This window comes from Callithrix jacchus, chromosome 1, assembly GCF_049354715.1.
Source record: "Callithrix jacchus isolate 240 chromosome 1, calJac240_pri, whole genome shotgun sequence".
NCBI classification, from domain to species: Eukaryota; Metazoa; Chordata; class Mammalia; order Primates; family Cebidae; genus Callithrix; species Callithrix jacchus.
Window position 1 is genome coordinate 105,720,045 of NC_133502.1, and position 24,859 is coordinate 105,744,903.

At 35.1% G+C, this 24,859-nt stretch overlaps 1 protein-coding gene across 7 annotated transcripts in view; it reads right to left on the bottom strand.

The window, feature by feature from the left end:
* The window catches only part of LOC100392727 (intermembrane lipid transfer protein VPS13A), a 236,138-nt gene that overhangs the window by 177,793 nt on the left and 33,486 nt on the right, over nt 1-24,859 (bottom strand). For all 7 annotated transcript variants that reach the window (XR_013533346.1, XR_013533347.1, XR_013533364.1 and 4 more), the window contains exons 8-19: nt 23,374-23,433; nt 23,083-23,163; nt 21,993-22,050; nt 16,293-16,420; nt 15,990-16,096; nt 15,016-15,187; nt 13,881-13,943; nt 13,271-13,403; nt 12,411-12,505; nt 11,654-11,796; nt 1,432-1,621; nt 1,238-1,352 (exon numbers count right to left, since the gene is read on the bottom strand). Coding sequence is in view for 4 of the 7 variants with exons in the window: in XM_078367818.1 (XP_078223944.1) it covers nt 1,238-1,352; nt 1,432-1,621; nt 11,654-11,796; nt 12,411-12,505; nt 13,271-13,403; nt 13,881-13,943; nt 15,016-15,187; nt 15,990-16,096; nt 16,293-16,420; nt 21,993-22,050; nt 23,083-23,163; nt 23,374-23,433 (1,345 nt within the window). In the remaining 3 variants the exon portion in view is untranslated. The remainder of the gene's footprint in view (nt 1-1,237; nt 1,353-1,431; nt 1,622-11,653; nt 11,797-12,410; nt 12,506-13,270; nt 13,404-13,880; nt 13,944-15,015; nt 15,188-15,989; nt 16,097-16,292; nt 16,421-21,992; nt 22,051-23,082; nt 23,164-23,373; nt 23,434-24,859) is intronic.

Below are 24,859 nucleotides of genomic sequence, written 5' to 3' on the forward strand. Positions count from 1 at the left end.
TACAAAGGGAATAATAAAAGTATTAAAAAAATAGGTGGCCAACTTTATACAGATAAAATATTTGGTTTATAGGAGGAAAAATAATTTATTCCTGCATGTACTTAAAGACAGCCTTAAAATTTACTTATTTATTTATTTATTTATGAGGCAGAGTCTCGCTCTGTTGCCCAGGCTGGAGTGCGGTGGCACCATCTCAGTTCACTGCAACTTCTGCCTTCTGGGTTCAAGCAGTTCTTCTGCCTCATCCTCCCAAGTGGCTGGGATTACAGGCGCCCACCACCACGCCTGGCTAATTTTTGCATTTTTAGTAAATACGGGGTTTTGCCGTGTTGGCCAAGCTGGTCTCAAACTCCTGACCTCAGGTGATCCACCCGCCTCGGCCTCCCAAAGTGCTAGGATTATAGGCGCGTGCCACCGTGCCCAGTCAAAATTATTTTTTTAAACAAACTGACAGATCTATTAGCAATAAAAAATCTACATTGATAATGAGGCATTTTTCATGTATTTCTCTTAATAACTGTCATAACAGTCATGAAAGGAGGGAAAAAAAATCCAGTAAGTATACAAAAAATTTGAAGTACATGATTTACAATCAATACCTAATGAAAAGGTATAGATATGAAAAAGACAGGCTTTTTAGCATATAAGGAACATTTTTTTAAATATCATATATTGAGGTAGAAAACAAGTCCCAACCAATTACAAAGCATTAAAATCATACAGATAATCTCTATGGTCAACTATTCAATCAAAAAGTTCAATCTGTAATCTTAAACTTTCCTACAAAGAAATCTCCAATACCAAATGGTTTTACCGTTAAGCTCTGCCAAATATTTAAGAAAGAAATAATAACTGAACTTATTCAAACTCTCCTAGAGAATAAAAAAGGCTAAAACTTGTTTTTTTCCATGAGGCTAATGTATCAAAATCTGGAATGCATTCTAAGAAAGGAAATTAAGAGGCTACTTTTTGTCATAAATACAGATCCAAGAGTCCTAAGCAAAATTTTGCAATTAATTTAAATGTGGTTACTAGGTATAAACTTTCTGAGTGTAAAAAATGATTCTTGTTTTATCTGCCTTTAAACATAAAAGTACTAAATTGGTTTCTGTTAAACTATAACCAGTCTAGAAATATGATACATTTAAAATAAACTTTAATAAAAACATTTTACCATAAATAAGAGTTTAATATAGGATACACTATTTAATTCACCAATATCAACATGGGCATTTACCTGTTGCTGTCTTATTGCGAAATTCTTCAAGTTTTGTCAAAGTTGCTGAAGTGAGCTGTGCTAGATGTACCTCTTTTGGAGGTCTGAAGAATTCCACTATACTATTCACCGTCCTCTGTTAAAATAAACATCATTAACACAAAATCAAAGCAAACCAAATTTTATTAAAACTTAGTAATTTAAAAAATGCTTACTGCATCATATATGATTTCTAAAGGTTCAGCTTCTATGATACACCTCTGAGTAACAGTTTCATCTATTGGATTTATCTCAAATGTAATTTGGAACAGTGACATTGCATCATCCAATGAAGACAGGAGGCGGGGTTTTTTTGAATTATCTGGTAAGCCGGTAATATGAAATGAATCTATTTTAGTTTCAAATCTGCATTAAAAAAATAGAACAAAAGTAATCAGAAAAATTGTAAAGAATTTTAAAAATTGAAATGAGTAAAATAAATTAATGAAGACAACTTCACTTTGCATTTCTGACTCCGGTCCATTTACATCAAAGATATACAATAATTCCTCTAAACGGATATACATTAATTCACAAAGAATCCTATGTGTTGATTTCTATGTAAAAAGTGATAAGCTAAAATTAAAGTAACAGTAAATCTACAATGCTTAGTCACTGTAAAATTGAAAAGTTTTGCACATTTAACACACCTCTATAAACATGTTTTCTTCTAAAAATAAAAATAAACATATAAAGGCCAGACGTGTGGCTCACACCTACAATTCCAGCATTTTGCGAGGTCGAGACAGGTTGGATCACTTGAGGTCAGGAGTCGAAGATCAACCTGGCCAACACGGTGAAACCCCGTCTCTGCTAAAATTACAAAAATTAGCCAGGCATCGGGGAATGCACCTGTAGTCCCAGCTACTTGGAAGGCTGAGGCAGGAGATTCGCTTGAACTGGGGAGGTGGAGGTTGCAGTGAGCCGAGATCGTGCCACTGCCCTCCAGCCTGGAAGACAGAGTGAGATACTATCTTAAAAAAATAAAACAATAAAATAAACATTTAAAAACCAAAAATCGGGCAGGATTTCTAGAATGGCTATGTGAGGAGCTCAACAACCTTTCTGCCCAGCAAACCAAACAGGAAAAGAACTGGTGAAAATTACAAAATCTCTGGAAATTGATCTAAGGGCAAACAGCAAAAAGAAAAACTTTTATTCAAGAAAATCTACTAAAACTTGATAAGAACAGGGAGAGCCTGTGGAATCTGAGCTATGATCATCTCCCACCTCTAATCCCACACCATGTTACTGGAAATCTACATTAATGTGGGTGCAGCTAAGAAGATATCAACACATGTGATTCTCCCCTTTATATCTATCATCAAATTGTCTTCTCTAGTCTGTCTTATTTTCTGAGTCTGTGTCCAAATTTCTCTTTCAATTAGGATAAACACTAATACTGCATGAACTCATCTTAACTTGATTATATCTGCAAAGACTATTTCCAAATAAGACTGTATTTCCAGGTACTGGGAATTAGAAATTGACATAATGTTTTGGAGGACACAATTCTATCCACTACAGTAGGTAAACAAATGGAAAACTATGTCCTTCAATAATCAACAATAACAAACCATGGAAAGAGGGGGACATCTAATTTCCATAATTACCATATTATACCACTCAAAACATTTTAAACAAAAAAATATACAAAGCATACACAGAAAAGGGAAGACTAGACATGATGTTCACTAAACCAAGATCTTAAATAAGCTATCTTACATTCAAAAACTAAAAAAAAAAAACAAAACAGGAAAATAACATTTGAACACAGAATTTAAATAGGTAGAAATTATTTAAAAGAGCCAAATAGAGATCCTGAAAGTGAAAAATACAACAGCCACTATGAAAAATTCACTACAGATGCTCCTTGACTTATAATGGGGTTATGTCCCAATAAAATCATTTTAAGTTGAATATGCCGTAAGTTTAAAATGCATTTGACACACCTAGCCTACCAAGCATCATAGCCTAGCCTAGCCTACCTTAAATGTACTTAGAATATTTAAATTAGCCTACAGTTGGGCAAAGTCATCTAACACAAGGCCTATTTTACAATAAAATGTTGAACATCTTATGTAATTTATTGAGTACTGTACTGAAAAGTGAAAAACAGTGATTGTATGGGTACTCAAAGTAAGATTTCTACTAAATATGGATCACTTTCATATCATTCTACAGTCAAAAAATTGTAAGCTGAATAATCATGATTTGGGAACCATCTATATAAAGAGGTTTAACAGAGGATATAAGCAGCCCAAAGAAGGAACCACCAAACTAGAAGACAGGACAACTGAAATTACTGAGTCTGAGGAGCATAAAGAATAATGAAGAACAATGAACAGTGCCTAAAGTGGGAGACAGGAGAAAAAGAAAAAGACATTAAAAACACTGGAAGAAATAATGGCCAAAAACTTCTCAAATGTGATAAAGAACACAAATTTATACATCCAAGAAGCTCAAAGACCTCTAATCAGGATAAACTCGGACACTCACACAGAGACATATTATCATTCAACCGTTAAAAGCCAAAACAAGGAAAATCTTGAAAGCAGCAAGACAGAAGCAACTCATCACATATGCGAGACACTTAAAAGATTAACAGCTAATTTCTCCTCGGAAACCATGCGGTCCAAGAGGCAGCAAGATAATGTACTTAAAGTGCTAAATGGAAAACAAAAGTCAACCAAGAAATCTGTATCTGACAAAACTATCATTCTAACACGAAGGAAAAATGAACACAGTCCAGAGGAACAAAAACTGAGTCTGTCATTAGTAGACTGGCCCTACAAGAAAGGCTAAAGAGAATCCTAAAGGCTACAATGCGAGGATATTAGTAATTTGAAGACACACAAATAAGTAAACAACTCTTGCAATGGTAACTACATAAGCAAATTAAAAAATCAGTAACATGTTTTTAACTCCTTTTTTTAATTCCTCTATTATTTAAAGACAAATACGTAAAAACAAATAGAAACCTAGGCTAATGGACACACTTACGTAAAGCAGTAATTTGTGAAAATGATAACATAAAGAGAAAAAAATGGAGCTGCATAGGAGTATTCATACACTATTGAAGTTAAGTTAGTGTCAATTCAAATTTGACTGCCTTACCTTCGAAATGTTAACTGTAATCCCTATGGTAGCTCTCAACAAAATGACTAAAGTATGTTTGGAAAAAGAAATTAGGAAGAAATAAAAATATATACTCCAAAAAAATTAACAAACACTAAGAAGACAGTACTGAGAAACTGAGATTATAGCAGGCATAAGACGTACAACAGACAAATAGCAAAATGGCAGAACTTCTTGCCTACCAGGAAACACGTGAAATGTAAATGAAATTAAACTTATCAAAGGAAAGATAGAGATTAGCAGAATGGGTGAAAAAACATGATACAACAATACAGATCCTCCTCGACTTATGACACATTATTTCCCAATAAATCCATAGAAAATATCCCAAGTCAAAATGCATTTAATATACCTAGCCTAAGTCAGGGACCATAGGCATACTGCCTAAAAGAGACTCACTTTATGTTCAAAGAAACATATGCATTGAAAGTGAAGAATGAAAAAAGATATTCCATGTAACTGGTAATCAGAAGAGAGCTGGGTGGTTATACTAACATATAAAATAATACTTAGCCGGTACGGTTGCTCACACCATTAATCCCAGCTACTTGGGAGGCTGTGAAGAGAAGATCACTTGAGCCCAGGAATTCAAGGCTACAGTGAGGCTACGACTGCACCACTGCACTCAAACCTGGGTGGCAAAGCAAGACCCTGTATCTAAATTAATTAATTAATTAACTTAAATATCTTTCAACAGAAAACTGTGACAAGAGAAAAAGGTCATTATATTTTGATTGAAAGGGTCAATTCATCAAAGATATAACAATTATAAACATGCATACACCAAACAAAGTCCCTGAAATATAGGAATCACACCTTGACAGAATTAAAGGGAGAAATAAATAGCTCACAAATTCCTAAGAAATTTCAATATCCTACTTTAAATGAGGAACATCTAGACAGAGGAACAAGAAAGTAACAGAGAACCTGAACAACATTATAAACCAACTACATGTAACAGATATGGGCTACTCTACCCAACAGCAGCAAAATACATTCTTCTCAAGTGCAAGCACATGGAACATTCTCCAGAACAGATCAAATGTTAGGTCACGAAACAAATCTCAATAAATTTAGTAAGAAAAGAATTACACCAAGCATCTTCTCCAACAACAACGGAATCAAATTACAACTCGACAAAAGAAAAACTGAAAAATTCACTATTATGTGGAAATTAAACACTTAACCAATCAACAGATTTAAAAAATGCAACAGAAATCAGAAAATATCTTGAAATGAATGCAAATCAAACAAAGTATTACAAAACATACAAAATGTATCCAAAGCAGTTCTCATAGGGAAATTTTTATCCGTAAATGCCTACATTAAAAAAGAAAGATTATCAAATCAATAACCTCATATTACACTTTAACAAACTCCAAAGAGAAGAGCAAATTAAACCCCAAGTTCACAGTATGAATAAAATAATACATATCAGAGTGGAGACAAATGAAATAGAGAAAACAGAAACACCAGAGAGAATGAAAGAAAATTAAAGTTACCACTCTGAAAAGGTTAACATACTTAACAAACCTTTACCTGAAGTAAGAAAAAAAAAATCACCAAAGATGCAAATATCTATCATCGGAAATCAAAGTGGAGGCATTATAACACACCATAGAGGAACAAAAAGTACTACAAAGTACTGCAAAGAATAGTACCAAGGAAAGTACTACAAAAGTACTGCAAAGAATAATAGCAAGAAAATAGATACAGAAACGAACAAATTCCTAGAAATATACAAATTTCAAAAACTGCCTCAAGAGGAAAGGGTCAAGAAGAAAATTAGATAACAGGAAGTAAAACCTTTCTATAACCTTAAAAATCTATAGTAAATTTTACTGTAACTTTTAGACCCTACTTATAAACCTATAAACTATCAGTAAAACTTTACTAAAGTAAAACTTACCATCACCTTTCAAACTTACTTATAGTAAAACCTATAACTAGTAAGGAGTAAATGTATACTCAAAAACTCTCAACAAAGAAGAGTTCAGCTGATATGATTTGGCTGTGTTCCCATCCAAATCTCATCTTGAACTGTAGCCATTCCCATGTGGTGGGAGAGACTCAATTGTAGGTAAATGAATCAAGAAGGTAGGTCTTTCCAGTGCTGTTCTCATGATAGTGAGTAAGTCTCACAAGACCTCATGGTTTTATAAAGGGGAGCTCCCCTGCACAAGCTCTCTCTTGCCTGCCTCTATGTAAGACATGACTTTGCTCATTTGCCTTCTGCCATGATTGTGAAGCCACCCCAGCCATACTGAACTATGAGTCAATTAAACCTCTCTCCTTTATAAATTACCCAGTCTCGGGTATGTTTTTATTAGGAGCAGAAGAACATACTAATATAAGAACCAAATGGCTTCACTGGTGAATTCTACAAATATTTAAATCAGAATAACAATCCTTCTCAAACTCTTAAAAAAATAGAAAAAGCATCTATTTAGCATTTATTAAAATGTAAAGATATCCCATGTTCGCAGAAGACTTAATACTGTTATTATGGCAATACTACCAAAAGCAATCTACATACTGAATGCAATCCCTATCAAATTTCAAAGAGACATTTTCCAGAAATGGAAAAGTGAATCCTCAAATTCATAGTCTTGCAAGCAACCCTTGAATAGCTAAAACATTCTTGAAAGAGCAGAACAAAATTGGAAAGACACTTCCCAATTTCAAAATTTACTAAAAATCTACAGTAATCAAAACAGTACGATATTTGCATAATGATAAACATAGTGGAAGTCTAGAATAAAAATTAAATAGAATTAAAAGTCCAAGGCCGGGAGTGGTGGCTCACGCCTATAATCCCAGCACTTTGGGAGGCCGAGGTGGGTGGATCATGAGGTCAAGAGATCGAGACCATCCTGGTCAACAAGGTGAAACCCCGTCTCTACTAAAAATACAAAAATTAACTGGGCATGGTGGTGCGCACCTGTGGTCCCAGCTACTCAGGAGGCTGAGGTAGGAGAACTGCTTCAATTGAGAAGGCGGAGGTTGCGGTGAGCGGAGATCGTGCCATTGCACTCCAGTCTGGGTAACAACAGCGAAACTCCGTCTCAAAAAAAAAAAAAGGTCCAAAAATAAAGCCATATATCTATGGCTAATTGATTTTCAACAATGATACAAAGAGTGTTCATTAAGGAACGAATAGCATCTTCCACAAGTAAGAAGGGATACCAGGATATCCAAATGCAAATAAAATGAGTTGTACTGAGTTCCTTATGTCATATACAAATATTACCTCAACACGGATCATAAAGTTATATGTAAGAGACAAGTATAAAACTCTTAGAAGAAAATAATGGATTAGACTTTTATAATCTTGGCTTAGGTGAATCTTCTGAGATATGACATCAAAAGCATGAACAACAAAATATAAAACTGGACAAAGAGAGCTTCAAAATTAAAAACTTTTATACATCAAAGGACAGTGTCAACGAAGTGAAATGACAAGATAAAGAATGGAAGGAAATATTTGCAAATCGCGTACCTGGTGAGGGTTTAGTATCCAGAATACAAAAGAATTTTTGGCCGGATGTGGTGGCTCATACCTGTAATCCCAGTACTTTGGGAGGCCGAGGCAGGCGGATCACGAGGTCAAGAGATCAAGACCATCCTGGCCAACATGGTGAAACCCCATCTCTACTAAAAATACAAAAATTAGCTGGGCAGGGTGGCGCATGCCTGTAGTCCCAGCTATTCCAGAGGCTGCAGCAAAAGAATCGCTTGACCCCGGAAGGTGGAGGTTGCAGTGAGCCGAGATCACGCCCACTGCATTCCAGCCTGGTGACACAGTGAGATTCCGTCTCAAAAAAAAAAAAGAATTCTTATAACTCATCAACAAATGAAAAATAACTCAATTAACAAATAGACCCAATAAATATATACAAAGGGCCAATATCCATATGAAAAGATGCTCAACATCAGTAGTCATTACGGAAATTCAAATCAAAACCACAATATGATACTACATTTCACACCAATAAGGATGGCTATAATTTAAAAAAAAAAATAAGAAAATAACAAGTGTTGGGAATGATATAAAAAATATGATTCCATATACATTGCTGATGGGCCTATAAAATGATGCTGACCACACCTATATCACATCTAACATCTTAACGGTGAAAGAATCAACACTTCCCTCTAAGAACAGAAACAAGAAGAGAAGCCCACTCTCATCATTTCTATTCAAGACACTACTGCAAGTTCCAGCCAGGGCAGTTAGGCAAGAAAATTAAAGAAAAGGCATCCATATTGGAAAGGAAGAAGTAAAACTATATTTGCAGATTATATAATCATGTATATAAAAAATTCTAAGGAATCAACTAAAAAAAGTCATGGAACTAATAAAACAAGTTCATCAAGATTGCAGGGTACAGGTGCAGTATACAAAACTCAACTGTATTTCTATACATATGTAATAATCCAAAATGAAATTAAGAAAACAATTCCATGTATAATACCAACAAAAACAATAAAATACTTGCAATTAAATTTAACCTAAGGGGTGGACTGTATCTGAAAACTACAAAACATTGTTCAAATTTTAAAAATATCTAAATAAATGAAAAGATATCCAAAGTGCATGGATTAGAAGACTTAATACTGTTTAGATGAGTAGCTAAATAATTTGTACTGAATAATTTGTTCAGTACACCTCATACTGATCCACCATGAATTCAACACAATCTTTATCAAATCTGAGCTTATTTTTTTGCAGAAATGAACAAGATAACCTTAAAATTTACACAGAAATTTAAGGAAATCAGGACAGCTAAAACAAAAAAACAAAACTGGAAGACTCATACTTTCTGGTTAAGTTCTATTATAAGGCTACCATAATTAAGATAGCAAGGTACTGGCATAAGGCTAGACAAATAGATCAATGGAATTAGAATTAAGAGTCTAGAAATAAATCCTTACATTTATGGTCAACTCAAACTTTGACAAGGCTGCCAAGATCATTCAATGGGGAAAGAATAGTTTTTTCAACAAATGGAGCTAGGACAACTGAATAATCTCATGAAAAAGAATGAAGGTGAACCCTCCACCTCACACCATACACTAACATTAACTCAAAATGGATCATAAACCTATGTTTAAGAGGAAATAGCATAAATTCTAAAAGAAAAAAAGAATATATAGGAGTATATATTGGTACCACTGGAATAGGCAAAGTTTTCTGAGGTATAATGAAAAGCATGTATAACTAAAGTAAATAAAATTTGACTTCACCTTTAAGAAAAATAAAAAGAAAACAGTGGGAGAAAAAACTGAAAATTGTTTATCTAATAAGAGATTTGTATAAAGAATATATAAAGAACTCTTACAACTCAATAATAAAAAGACAACCTAATATAAAATAAGAAAAGAAATTTAATAGACATTTCTCGAAAGAAGATATACACATTAAATGGCCAATACGCACAAAAAAGAAGAAGCTCAAAATCCTTAGCCATCAGGAAAATGCAAATCAAAACCACAGCAAGATACCATTTCATACTCACTAGAATGGTTATAATCAAAAGAACACATAATAACAAGTACTGATGAGAATATGAAGAAACTGGAAACATCATACACTATTGATGGAAATGTAATGGTGAAGCTGCTTCAGGAAACAGCTTGAAGTTCCTCAAAAGGTTAAACAGATTAGCATATGAGGCAGCAGTTCCACTCCAGGTATATATATACCCAAGAAATTTAAAACCCACCTTCAAACAAAATATTACTCATGACTATCCATGGCACCAATATTCAGAATAGCCAAAAAGAAGAAATAACCTAAATATTTTCAACAGTTAAATGGATAAACAAAATGCAGTGTACCCATACTACAGATTACTAGGCAATAAAAAGGAACAAAGTACTGGTTCATGCAACAACAGGATGAACCCTGAAAATATCATGCTAACTGAACAAAGCCAAACAGAAAAGACCACATATATTGTATAACTACATTCATATGAAATGTCCAAAATGGACAAATCCTTTCAAATAGAAACAACAACTCGTTGTTGCCAGTGGCTGGGTAAGGGGTCACTGGGGAGTGACTGCTAATGGTTACACAGGGTTTCTTTGGGGGTTGTTAAAATATTCTGGAATGAACAGGACACAGTGACTCATGCCTATATTCCCAGCACTTCAGGAGGCTAAGGCTGACAAATTGCTCTGAACTCACAAGTTCGAGACCAGCCTAGGCAACATAGAGAAACCCCATCTCTACAAAAATTCCAAAAATTAGCAGTGTGTTGGTGGCTCATGCCTGCAGTCATGGCTACTCAGGAGGCTGAAGCTGGAGAACAGCCTGAGCCCAGGAAGCAGAGGATGCAGTGAGCCAAGATCCTGACACAGTACTCTAGCCTGTGCAACAGAGTGAGACCCTGTCTCAAAAAAAGAAAAAGAAAATGAATTTATAAAAAAAAGGGAAAAGAAAAGTTCTGGAATTAGATAGCGGTAGATATGGTTTGGCTCTGTGTCCAAACTCAAATCTCATCTTGAATTGTATTCCCATAATTCCCACATGTTGTGGGAGGGACCTGGTGGAAGATGATTTGAATCACAGGACTGGCTTCCCATATTGTTCTCATGGTAGCGAATATGTCTCACAAGATCTGATGGTTTTATCAGGGGTTTCTGCTTTTGCATCTTCCTCATTTTCTCCTGCCACCACTATGGAAGAGGTGCCTTTTGCCTCCCACCATGATTCTGAGGCCTCCCCAGCCATGTGGAACTGTTAGTCCAATTAGACCTCTTTCTCTTCCATATCTTCAGTAAGTTTCATTAGCAATGTGAAAACAGACTAATACAGTAATGGTGGCTGAACAACTTTGTAAATATATCAATGTGAAATTACTATATAATACAGTTGTAAAAAATCAATGAGTCATATACTTTAAACGGATGAATTGCATGGTATGTGAATTACATCTGAAAGCTATTTTTAAAAAAACAAACTAAACACTCCCAGATAAAAACCACATTGTTAATGCTGTTTCTTCTTGTGTAGTGCAGTTGCTGATCATTTTTGTATTATTCTTTAATGCCCTATGTTTCACTGACATGTGGTTTTCTACTGAACATGCATTATTTTAATAATTCAAAAAAAAAAACCCTAAGTTTCCTGAAACCACAAAAAGATACATTAAACTATAGTGTTCTTTGCAAAAGACCAGGATTCTGACCTAATATACAAGGACACAGTGAAGCTTTTTCATATATGATAAAAGAAAATAAATTAATACTTACTTTATTGCTTGTGCTCCTGGTCTTTGCACAATTAAGGTGCTAAATTCTTCTATTACAATATCTAACAGCTCCGCTTTTTGATGATTTTCTCTTAGAACAACAGACATACTTTTCAAGTGGACAAAAAACTTCAAGGCTTCAAACTAGGGTATGTTCAGAAGAATAAAATGAAAAAAATTATATATATTTATAAACATAACAAATACATCTTATTCTTATAGTCCATTCATTTCAAAAACCACCAAATACTTTAAGAACAATATTTTATCTCGAGTCATCACCTTAACACCACAAAAAGACAACATTTAGCCCTACCTTAGAAATAAAATAAATGCAATTATAGAACCACAAAAAGATCACAGAACAAGTCAGTAACGTATATTTTTGAAAGGATTAAAAATAGACATATGTAACATTAAATTCCAAAGTATAAGGTTAGGCAGAGTGGTTCACGGCTATAACCCCAGCACATTGGGAAGTTGAGGCAGGCATATTGCTTGAGCTCAGCAGTTCACAACCAACATCAGCAACATGGTAAAACCCCAGCTCTATTTTAAAAATGCAAAAATTAGCCAGCATTAGGGCACATGCCTGAGGTCTCAGCTACTCAGGAGGCTGAGGTGAGAGGATTGCTTGAGGCCAGGTTAAAGCTGGCAGCAGAGATCACACCACAGCAGTCCAGCCTGCGTAACAGAGTGAGTTCCTATCTCTAAATAAATTAATGAATTCTAAGGTATAAGTCAAGAAAACATCTTACTGTTTTTGGCAAAGTTGGATCAACTGCTGTTTCACTATACCCAATTGCTTCATAGAGTAAGGCTTTTTCTTCAGGTGTCAACATTTCTTCAAGAACTACAAATCATAAAGAAGTGCTTTATGTTCTTAATAAAAACAATATAAAATTAACACAATTTATCTTTCAAAAATGTGAATTCACTTTCTTGAATGCTTTTAAGAAATTATAAACACTGACTGTTTGAATGGGGCAGGCAATTTTACAAGTAATTATCCAAAATATAAATTGCTAAATACATAAATGTAGCAACAGTAATTTATAATATTAAGCAAGAGCTCAAAAATGGCTAACTATATTAGGCAATTAATAACACTGTGCTAATCAACACATTTAGTACAAAAACTCGGTAGTATTAGTATTGTAATTTTCTCTCATGATACAGATGTTAAAACTGAGGTTTAGTGCACCTTAATAACTTGCCGGAGACACACTGCTAATAAGTGATAGATCTAAAACATATACCTAAGTCACTAAAAGCTATACTTTTAGGCTTTTGGTTAAAAATCAAAAATCTTTCCAAGAAACAACTTCAATGAAAATTTACAATGGAGACCGCTTTGGAATATTTATTTATTTATTACTGGGCTTTATGCATTCACTAAATACTCTGGGCATAAAGCTCTTTTGTAAGCACTAGAAAGATTTTTTAAATTATTTATTTCTAAACTCATACATGTTCAATGTTTTAATAGTTTTATTTGCAATAACGTTATACATAACTACATAAATATACTTCAATACACTTTAATTAGACAAAAAAATTGCAAAACTTTATTTTGACACCCAGTGATAAACTACACTGTAAAATGAAATGGACGTACTTCCAGGTTTAACATCCGGTTGCTGTTCATTAGTTTTTTGTTCTGACCATGACCATAGCCAGCCAAACCACCCTTTATTATCCTCTGGATCTTTTACTCCTTCTTTGTAAATTTTGTATCCAGCTTTCTTTACCTAAAATGAATAAATTTTAAATAAATGACAAATTATCCTTTATTTAGCAACTGAAACAAATATAAGCAAGACATTTGGAGAACTGATCTCCTTCAGCAAAATGAATGTAAACAATATACACACTAATAACAGAACACAGTAACTGCAACACTAGTGAAACATAAGAATTTAGGAGTACCACATAGTTTCTCCACCATCCTTTAAGAAATGATGATTGAAAAAAAGATAAATTGGCTTTTTACCTTCATAACTGAACATCTGAAAAGCCCAATTTTTTAGAAAGATTTTTTCCCCTAGAAATCTGTCTGATTTATACGTATATGGCAAAATTATTAAATAATTTTCTTATAATTCTGAAAAGCATACTGAACCGTTTTTCAGAAACTATATGTTACAGCAAAAGATTAATAATATCACATCTCTCATATCTATATGGAATTCAATTATATTTTTATTAATTGAAAAGCCTAGAATTACCTCAACTTCTGCCTGCTGTCTAGCTATAGTAATATTAAAGACATCCAAGGTTTTCTCCAACTCCTGAAAAATAAAAACAAAAATGTGTTAACTTTACAAAACTAACTTTACATAAATAATTTAAGCACATAATCTATCAAACTGCTGCAACAAAGAAAAGATATAATAGGAAGCAAACAACAGAACATTCAGCAATATAATACATATGTTACATTCTGGGAAGCAATGCCTGAACAAATATCAGCATAGAAATGAGTAAATTAGGGAGTCATTTTTTGAAAAACAAAATCCTAAGTCTTAAGTAGAACAACTTCAGGGATGAGTAGAATTGAGTGGGTAGAAAGATAAAGGAAGGCAGGTGAGCCTTCCTTTATGAGCACAGATGTGGCTGTAAGAATACGCATTAAATATAGAGAGGACAGGAAACACTGAATTAGTGCATAGTCAGATGGTAACATAGGAAAATGCAGTGGTGACACATAAAAGGCTTTGAAACCAATACAGAGAAGTGGGAATCAATGTAACAAACACTAGACTTTTAAGGTTAAAAATGACATAATGGGCTGGGCACACTGGCTCTCGCCTGTAATCCCAGCACCTTGGGAGGCTGATACGGGCGGATCAAAAGGTCACAAGTTCAAGACCAGCCTTACCAACAAGGTGAAACCCCATCTCTACTAAAAATACAAAAACTAGCCGGGCATGGTGGCACATGCCTGTAATCCCAGCTACTCAGGAGGCTAACGCAGGAGAATCTCTTGAACCTGGGAGGCGGAGGTTGTGGCGAGCCAAGAACACACCACTGCATTCCAGCCTGGGGGACAGAGGGAGACTTCCTCTCGTTCGTAAATAAATAAATAAATAAATGGCACAATGATCAGAAGTTTCAAGTTACTATTTGCATGAATCCAAATTCCTTCAGGTTGAGAATAATCTCAAATTTCTAAAGCTCACAGAATTTCAACAAATCTTGTATTATCCAGCTGAAGTTAAGAAGTACAAAAATGTCTAAGTAAAAGAGATGAAAAGGTCAATAGAAATTAGAGTGAAAGACAGGAAGTATCAGTCATTAAAGACCACTAAGGACTTAGTTCTGTAATATAAAACATTCAACAATTTGTTTTTAAATGCTAACCTCCAAAGACACAAGAAGTTCACCAGGTGGCTTCTTACTTGTTAACTTTTTTTTATACAGTTCTTTATATTGTTTCATTTTTTGCCTATGTTTTCTAATATGGTTCCATGACCACATCCGTAATCTGGGGCAAACATTTACTTCAAGAACACCATGTATAGCATAAGCCCACCTAGTTAAAAAAAGAAAAACATTTAACATCCTCACATCTACAGTACGAAACATAGCAGACATTGTTTCTACTCTAACAACATACATAACTATAATACAAAGATTAGGAAAATGATATATTATCTGAGTTCTTCCTTTTTACCCAACCCTGTTTGCATTAATAATCCATTCAATATTAATCTTTCCCCTTTCCTAGAGTGAAAATATGCAAAATCACTCCATTTTGTTAAATATAGTTCTACATAAGAACTATTAAGGCAATAATTGGCAAATAATATTTTAGTCATCTGAAAAATAACTAAAATAGTCAACTGAAAGAGTAATTGTAACTTCTAAAAACTAGGGAATAGCTTAAAAACTGAAATAATAAGACTTTTGAGTTTTAAAATGGGATTATCCTGCATAGACTCCACAACATTTTTAGGTTTTAAAATACAGGTTTAATAATATTGGTTCACTGTATCTCATAGGGAAGATGAGATGGGGGTGGGGGAGAGACAATGCAAGAAAGCAAAGCAGGATTTGTTTCTGTAGTAATTCTAAATATATTGATCCATCTACAGTAAATAAAAACCACGGTATTCTAGTATCTCAAACTGTAAATTGTGTTAGGAAGAATCCCTTAAATCAATTTCAATAACTCAATAAGCTAAAGCAGCTACATACATTTCTAGCTATAAATCATCAATTATCATTTGTAACAGACCTTAAAAATAGTATATATCTTAAAGATTATACTTGAAGTCGAGAAATTTATTTTTATATTTTTTTAATCTAAAAAAAAAAAATGTCAAGGCATTTACCATTCTCTGGCATGGTGGTGAAGAGGCACGTCAGGTCTGAACTTCCTATATGGCAGATTTTGGGTCATCATATCAACTGATTCAAGAAGCTCCATAATACTGAAATACTAAAGAACGGAAAATTAAAGCTCTTAAATGTATCACCTTTTTTTTGTTCAACTGCTGAAGATAAAAGTTACAATACTGACTTTTTAGGAAAATGTTACCATATAACATCATGAACTTTAGTAAAACATTTAAAATCTTAGTTTTGCTTTAATCAAACAATAATTCGCAATTTAAAATGATATTAAAGAAAATCACCTGTGATTTATTAAATTCAATTGCTATGTTATGTAACTCAACATCCAAGTTTATTTTGGGGGCAGAAAAGTCAAAATCAGATCGGCGATTCATCACAAGTTTGGCAATAGCAGATATGGGTCGAAATACTGAAAAATAATACAAATGAAAAAAAACTGAGATATATTTCCAAAGTCGCAAGGCACTAAAGTGATAAAGTTGAAAATACTGATTTCCATTTATTTTATACCCTTTTTACAGTTCCCAGATGTTCACACTGCCATGATTTAGTCAGATGAACTAATCCTTAATTAGCAGAGAAGATTTTCTTACCTTCTGCCTAGCTATAATTCACTGTCTTCCATAAATACAATAAAGGCAAACTGAACTCCCCCTTAAAACACCAAACATTTTCTTAAGGAAAAAACGTCCAATAAAACAGTTTTAATACAAGCACAGTTTTATAGAATGAATGAACATTAGAAATGCTAAGAGGAAAAAAAAACATTATATTTAACACTGATTTCCATTATGTAATTTCTGAATGTCTGATCAATTTCTCTAGATCCACCTCTCTTCTTCCTTTTAATTGGTAAAAGGAGAGAGATGAAGATTGAAAGTTTGCCCAGGATTACCTCCTTGGCTCAACCCATAATCTAAGATAAATTCCTCTCAACTCTTTGTGTTTGGTGTCAAAAAGAATAAGAACCATGCAGAGGAAGACCAGCGATAGCAAAATCTAGACAGAGATCAATCATTAAATCATAAGCTAATCTGAACATAAAGATGACATATTTCTTTTATTTTCATCATCTCTACAAACTAAGATTTAACTTCTTAAACATTACACATTCAAGAATAGTTTTATTTGAATATAGATAAATGCTTAAAGTTCTTGTTCTTTTGTCTGCATTCCATCTTATATTGAAAAAAAAAAACAGAAAAAATAAATGAATCTAGTGGCTGGTGATAGAAGTTATCCTGAACCTACAATTCATTGACCCTCAAACTTTTCTCTGCCCTTAACCTCTGCTTCACATCCTCAGTCCATCCCCACATTGCTGAAGTTTCATCATCAGTTATTTTAATCATTCCTTTGCATTGACTCCTTAACTTCTTCTCACTTCTCAGTGTGGAGTAACCCACGTGACTGCACACATGCCCCTAAGGAACTGAACGTGTTCGGAGGTAAAAACGTACTGCTGGATCTCACTTTAATGTCATAAATCTCAAGTGCATCCTTAATGCTGCTGAGCAATCACACAACACTCCTTTAGGCCAGGAATCAGCCAAATCCATGCCACAGCCTATTTCTGTATAGCCAGTGAGCCAAAAATGATTTATACACTTTTAAAATTGTTTAAAAGAAACAAAGAGGAATGTGTCAGGAATTGAATATGGCCTGCAAAATGTAAAATGTTTAATTTACTACATGTCTCTTTCCAAAAAAAAAACAAGGCAATGTTCTCAAAGTATGGTTTGAACACCTCTATTCTATTTGAGTGGTTCCCATATTTTAGTATTCATTAGAATTGCCTGGAGAGATTATTAAAACATCAAAATGTAGAATGGGAGCAAACATTTGCAAACTATCCATCACACAGGGGACTAATATCCAGAATTTACAAGAAAAACAACAACGAAAAACTCAACTCCATTAAAAAGTGGGCAAAGGCAGGCGTGGGGTTCACACCTGTGATCTCGGCACTTTGGGAGGTCAAGGCAGGCAGATCACCTGAGGTCAGGAGTTCGAGACCAGCCTGACCAACATGGTGAAACCCCGTCTCTATTAAAAATTCAAAAGAAAGTTAGTGAAACACAGTGGTGGATGCCTGTAATCCCAGCTACTTGGGAGGCTAAGGCAGGAGAATCGCTTGAACCTGGGAGGCAGGCATTGAAGTGAGCCGAGATCGCACCACTGCACTCCAGCCTGAGCAACAGAGTGAGACTCTGTCTCAAAAAAAAAAACAGAAGTGGGCAAAGAACATAGACATTTTTCAAAAGAAGATATACAAATGGACAACAAGCATATGAAAAATTGCTCATCATCAGAGAAATGAAAATTAAAACCACAATGAGATATCTTACACCAGTTAGAATGGCTACTATTAAAAAGACAAAACTGACATGTTGGTGAGGATGTGGAAAAAAGGGATTACTATTGGTGGGAATGTAAGTCAGTACAACCTCTGGGGAAAACAGTATGGATATTTCACAAAGAACTAAAAATAGAACTACCATTCAATCCAGCAATTCCACTACTGGGTAGCTACCCAAAAGAAATCATTATATTAAAAAAAAATGCACTGGTATGTTTACCACAGCACTATTCACTATAGCAAAGATATGATACCAACCAAAGTATCTATCAACAGGTAACTGGACAAAGAAAATGTGGTACATAAACATTATGGAATACTATTCAGTCAAAAAAAGAGTAAAATCACTTTTTTGGCAGCAACAGGGATGGAACTGGAGGCCATTATTTTAAGTGAAACAATGCAGAAACAAAAGGACAAATACTGCATGTTCTCACTTATAAGTGGGAGCTAAATAATGTGTACACGTGGACATAGAGCATGGAATGACAGTCACTGGAGACTCACAAAGGTGGAGAAATGGGAGAAGGGTGGATGATGAGAAATTACTTAATGGGTACACTGTACATCATTCAGGTGATGGATACACTGAAAGCCTTTACTTCACTATTATGAAATATATCCATGTAAAGACTGTACTCCCTAATTTTATACCAAAAAAAAATTAAATACAAAAACATCAAATGCTGAGCTTCACCCCCAAAGGTTCTGATTCAGGTCTGGGAAAGGCCCTAGAAATCTGCATTTTTAAATGATACTGATACTGCTAGTTTGAACCATACTTTGAGAATATTGCCCTAGTCAATTCACTCTCTCACTCCTCTAGCATACCTATTTCATACCCTCTTTTCTCTCCAAAAACCTTCAACACCTCATGTAATGGCTAATATTGAGTGTCAACTCCAATGTATTGAAAGATCCAAGTACTGTTCCTGGGTGTCTCTGTGAGGATGTTGTCAAAAAAGATTAACATTTCAGTCAGTGGATTGGGAAAGGCAGACCCACCCTCAATCTGGGTGAACACCATCTAATCAGCTGCCAGTGCGGCCAGAATAAAAGCAGGCAGAAGAACATGGAAAGACTAGACTGGGTTAGCCTCAAAGTCTACATCTTTCTCCCGTGCTGGATGCTTTCTGCCCTCAAACTTCAGACTCAAATTCTTCAGCTTTTAAACTCAGACTTGCTTCCTTATTCCTCAGATTGCAGATGGCCTATTAAGGGATCTCACCTTGTGATCCTGTGAGTCAACAGTCCTTAATAAACTCCTCTTTTACATATACATCTATCCTATTAGTTCCGTATCTCTAGAGAACCCTCACACCTCAGATATATATTTTTTAATTGAAGAGCTCAGAAGAGAATTTCCATAAACTCTTATCACATCTACTCATCTACTCAGTATGAGGACTTCTCTTGAAACTACACTCTACCACATAAATAAACTATGCTCCTAACTGCAGCAAAGCTCTCCACCTGCATACTAGACACCAATCTCTTTCAATTACATCAATACAGAAATTGTCCCCCATTTCTCCTGCATCATCAATTTGTCATGTTCCACTGGGTCATTACCATCTCAGCGTCTAAACAAGCTGCCAACTCCCCGATTGAATATAAAAACAAACAAACAAAAAGAAACCCTTCATTACCCCTTCCCTCTCCAACAAGTATTCCAGTTATCAATTTACTACTTCTGAGCTCCAAAGTTTCCTTCAGAGCCTACTCTGAAAAATTATTTGGGGACCTTAAAATAAGTTTCTTTTGAAGGCAGAGAGTGTAGAGAAAAAACTTTTTTTTTCTTTTACCACCTGGCATAATGTGAAGCTTTGTAAGTAGAGGACACTGGAGAGACACTGCAGGAGGAAAGAGTTATGCTGCCTGGTTCTAGTATGTTCATTCAATAGGCTCCTGCGAGAACATGGCTTCTCCCACACCCAGTTCCTACAGAACTGGTAGCTCCTGCATTCTCTGCTTCCTTCAGCATGCAGTTCGTCAGATCTGGCCTTTTCCAGTACATGGCAGCTACAAGCAGCCAGAGCCAGCAACTTCCCCCAGCACCTTGCTAAGGCAGTTTTGTACTGAAATGTATCCAGAGAGACACCCCTCCATGAGGCTCCATAGAGACGGATTTCCAGAAAGTTCCAGAGTGAAATATCAATAGGTTTTGCTGGCACAGCGCCACATAGAATTTCCTGCCATTCATTAAGCCACGCTATGTCCTCTCCAACAAGGTCTACAACTCAGTCCTGAGGAAGGGGGCCCTCTATTTTGGACACCTCATCTTAGCCCTAGCGTAGGGGATGTTTCTTCTGTCTACATTCCTATATGCTTTAGCATTTTAATGAGACAGTCCCTTGTTACTCCAGTCTCTTCTTATACTTAGTAATTATTTATGTTAAATTTGTCCTCTCCAAATTACTGAGTACTTTCTCTCTTCTCATTGAACAATGATTGATACAGCAAAACATGACTTCAGGGCAAAGGAAAAATAAGTCGAATTTACCATAATAGATTTGAAAATCATAAACACATACGACAGATAACTCATCTGAATATTTCCTATGAGAAGAGAATCAAGAAAATGAAACCTATTCAAACCAATAAAAATAATATTTTAAGAGTTGGCACAGGAACAAGAGTCACTTGAGTAGTCACAAAGGTATATAATACAGACAGAAAGTATCACTGAGCTAAGAAAGGAAACACTTTCAGGAAGGATATTCTATGGTTAAAGGTATCAGGCATGCCAATTCAAGAATTAAGTTATCCATCACCAATCAACTTTTATTAAGTGCCCTCATGGTAGAAGAAATAGCACTAATTTTTTTTTTTTTGTAGAGAGGGAGTCTCACTCCGTCACCCAGGCTGGAATCCAGTGGCATGATCTCAGCTCACTGCAACCTCCGCCTCCCGGGTTCCCAGGTGGCTCACGTCTGTAGTTCTAGCACTTTGGGAAGCTGAGGCTGGTGGACTGTCTCAGTTCAGGAGTTCGAGACCAGCCTGGGAAACACGGTAAAACTCCATCTCTACTAAAATACAAAAGAAATTAGCTGGGTGTGGTGGCATGCACCTGTAGTTCCAGCTACTTGGGAGTCTGAGAAACAGCACTGACTTTTTGTTTTAGTAATTCATTTCTGATCGTAAAAGTAATACATGCTCATTTTAGGAAATTTGGAAAACACAAGAAAAGTATAAATAAGGAAAATTTTAAATGTACTGTGTGATCTTAGTATTTTTAAAAAGGCTGTACTACCTAGCCTTATGAAACTGTAATCGCCATTTTGAAATGTTTTTCTGAATATTACCCTAGTTGTTACTGAATGACCCTTAGAGGTTTATCAGAACTTATTAACATCTTTTCTTGGACATTTTCCCCTTTAGCTTTGAAATATAGTCAAAAGCTTCATAACAATATAATATGTTAATAAAAAATGTTTTTGCTTTTGTATATACATTACGTACATTTAACTATATACATGTATTATTATATATGTATATTGTATATACATAAAATATATTTAACAGAAAATTTAACATGAACTATCATAGTGATAGCAACAATGTTAATTTAAAAAATTTATACCAATTACTTTACCTTTTTTATCTTATAAAATGTACTCACCAAAATCATAACTTTCTGGAACAATACTTTCACTGACAATGCCATTCCTCAAGTTGTCCTATGAAAAGACAAATTGCTTTTATTTATATTCATGCCAATAGTTCTTTTTTTGAGATGGAGTCTCCCTCTGTTGTCCAGGCTAAAGTGCAGTGGTATGATCTTGGCTCACTGCAACCTCTGTCTCATGTGCTCAAGCAATTCTCCTGCCTTACCCTCCTGAGTGGCTGGGATTATAGGCATACACCACCATGCCCAGCTAATTTTTATATTTTTAGTACAAACGGGGTTTTACCACATTGGCCAGGCTGGTCTTGAACTCCTGACCTCAAGTGATCAACTGCACCCAGCCACATTCAAGCCAGTATGTCTTTATCCTAAAAAATCCTATTATCTGCAAAAGAAAAATGTTTCAAAGCAATTTTAAAAAACAATTCAAACTTAAGAGGACTTAGCTATGGCAAAATATTAAAGTAAACAATATCTCACTAAACTACTCTTATAAAAGGATGTTTTAGGAACTATTTAGATTTGCAGGTATCATTGGGCACAGTGGCTCACACCTCTAATCCCAGCACTTTGGGAGGCCAAGGCAAGTTGGTCACTTGAGGTCAGGAGTTCAAGACCAGCCTGGCCAACACGGTAACCCCAACACTTTGGAAGGCTGAGTTGGGAGGATAGCTTAAGGCAAGGAGTTTGAGACAAACTTGGGCAACAAAAAGTGAGACCCTGTCTATACAAAAAAATTTTTTAATTAGCTGGGCATGGTGGCATGTGCCTATAGTTCTCACTACTCAAGAGGCTGAGGAAGGAAGGAGGATCGCTTGAGCACAAAACTAAAAACTGCAGTGAATTATGATTGTGCCACTCCACTGCAGCCCGGGCAACAGAGCGAGACCCCATCTCAAAAAAAAAAAAAATGTGGGAATGTATTCGTGTTTGTGTAAAGTCACATCTTCACCTGTATCTGTAAATTCTGTTAATAGATTTTGCCTAAAAAATACTGACTACAGTATGCTAGATAAATGACAATGAATTAAACCTCATGCAAAATATGATACCAACAAGTATGTATACAAAAAAATTTACTTACCAAGGAGTCATCATAATCATTAAGATAAAACATCCGAGACTTCACATTCCAATAGGCAAAAAGGTTATCCAATTGGATTAGCTGAAAATAAAATTTATTAGACGTCTCATTTTCTTTCAAGAATTCTTAACACATAGCATTTTCAGAAGTCTCAAATAATTAAGTGAGCCATATCACAGAGTTAAACAATTAAACACAATTCACGCACATCCTTATCTATGTATCATCATTTGGCTTTCCAAAATTCTCTTAAGTCCATGAGTTGACAAATACAGTATTTATTTATTTTACCTTTCGAACTAGTTTCTCAGTTTCATCATGTAAACATGGAACCCAGTATTGATCAGTTGTCTGAAAAGGAAACAAAAGAAGGGCAGTAAGAAGGTAAAAAGGTCATTTCATTTGAAATGGCAGAGTGATAAGTCATTATCATAATGATTTATGCCTTTCCTGTGACATAAATCTGTTAGCATTTTTTGACTGAGTGATATGTCTTTAAAGGCATTTTCCTGGAAATAATACACCTTTAAAGACATATCACACAGTCAAAAAATACTAACAGACCACAATAAAGTATCTGCTTTCAAGGAAGGAGCTCATTGTGGGTCAGAAAAGCAAACAAAGAAACAGGCGATTTCCAACAGGTAAGTGCCACAGTATAAGTTAAGCACACAATTAATTGAGAGGACACGGCAGGAGCATCAAATTCAGGGGTGTGACAGATAAAGAGATCCTATATATAACCTAATATATAATGTGTCACTAAAAATTATTGATTCTAAAGTCGACAGGGAATATGATTCACAATAGGCAGAGCCCAAAGGTAGGCAAATATATGACACAGTCAGGCAACTGAAGTAGCTCAGTATGCGAGAGAATATGGCAAAACAGAAAAGAAGGGTAAAACCAGGTATGTTGCCTACGGTAGGTTTAAAAAGAGTTTATAAGTTGTTTAAGGACAAAACTAAGAGCAATGTAAAGCCATTGAGGGGAATAAAGTGATCAGATCTTTATTTTAGAAAGATGGTTTTTGTTTCTATGTGGAGAACTGAATGGATAATTAGAACAGTAGTTCTCAAAGTTTAACATGCATTAGAATCACCTAGAGCAGCGGTCCCCAACCTTTTTGGCACCAAGGACCAGTTTCATGGAAGGTAACTTTGCCATCAGAGGTACAACCTAGATCCCTGGCATGCACAGTTTACACTAAGGTTTGCAAGAATCCTATGGGACTCGAATGCCACCTCTGATCTGAAAGAGGCGGAGCTCAGGCAGTAATGCTCACTCTCAGCCCTTACCTCCTGTTCTGTGGCCCAGGAACCCTAATCAAGAAGGCTTGAAAACACAGATTGCTACATCCAAATCCTAGAGTTTCTAATTGAATAGGTATAGGCTGGCAGACAAGTTTCCAAAGGTGATGATTAGTAACTACTGTTGTCATGGTTACCAATAATCTTCACACTGTCAAATCTAATGGCTGATTCTCCGTTCTTATTTTTCAAATTAATGACAATACCTGAATAACTTTTTGGAGGACGTTTTTCTTTTTTCCTTGCAGTGAAGCCGCATTTCAGAAAGAAACTATGGAGTCTCTCTGAGCCTGCTCTGGCTTGAGAGGGTGCCCAATTAAAAAATAATAAAAAAGGAACCATACACAAAACCCAATAAATATAACAAATAAAACCATGTAATGAAATATACAGTGGTTAAACTGAATGAATTTTATTACATGTGGAAACACAGATAAATGTCAAAAACACCAGAAAGTACAAAAGGG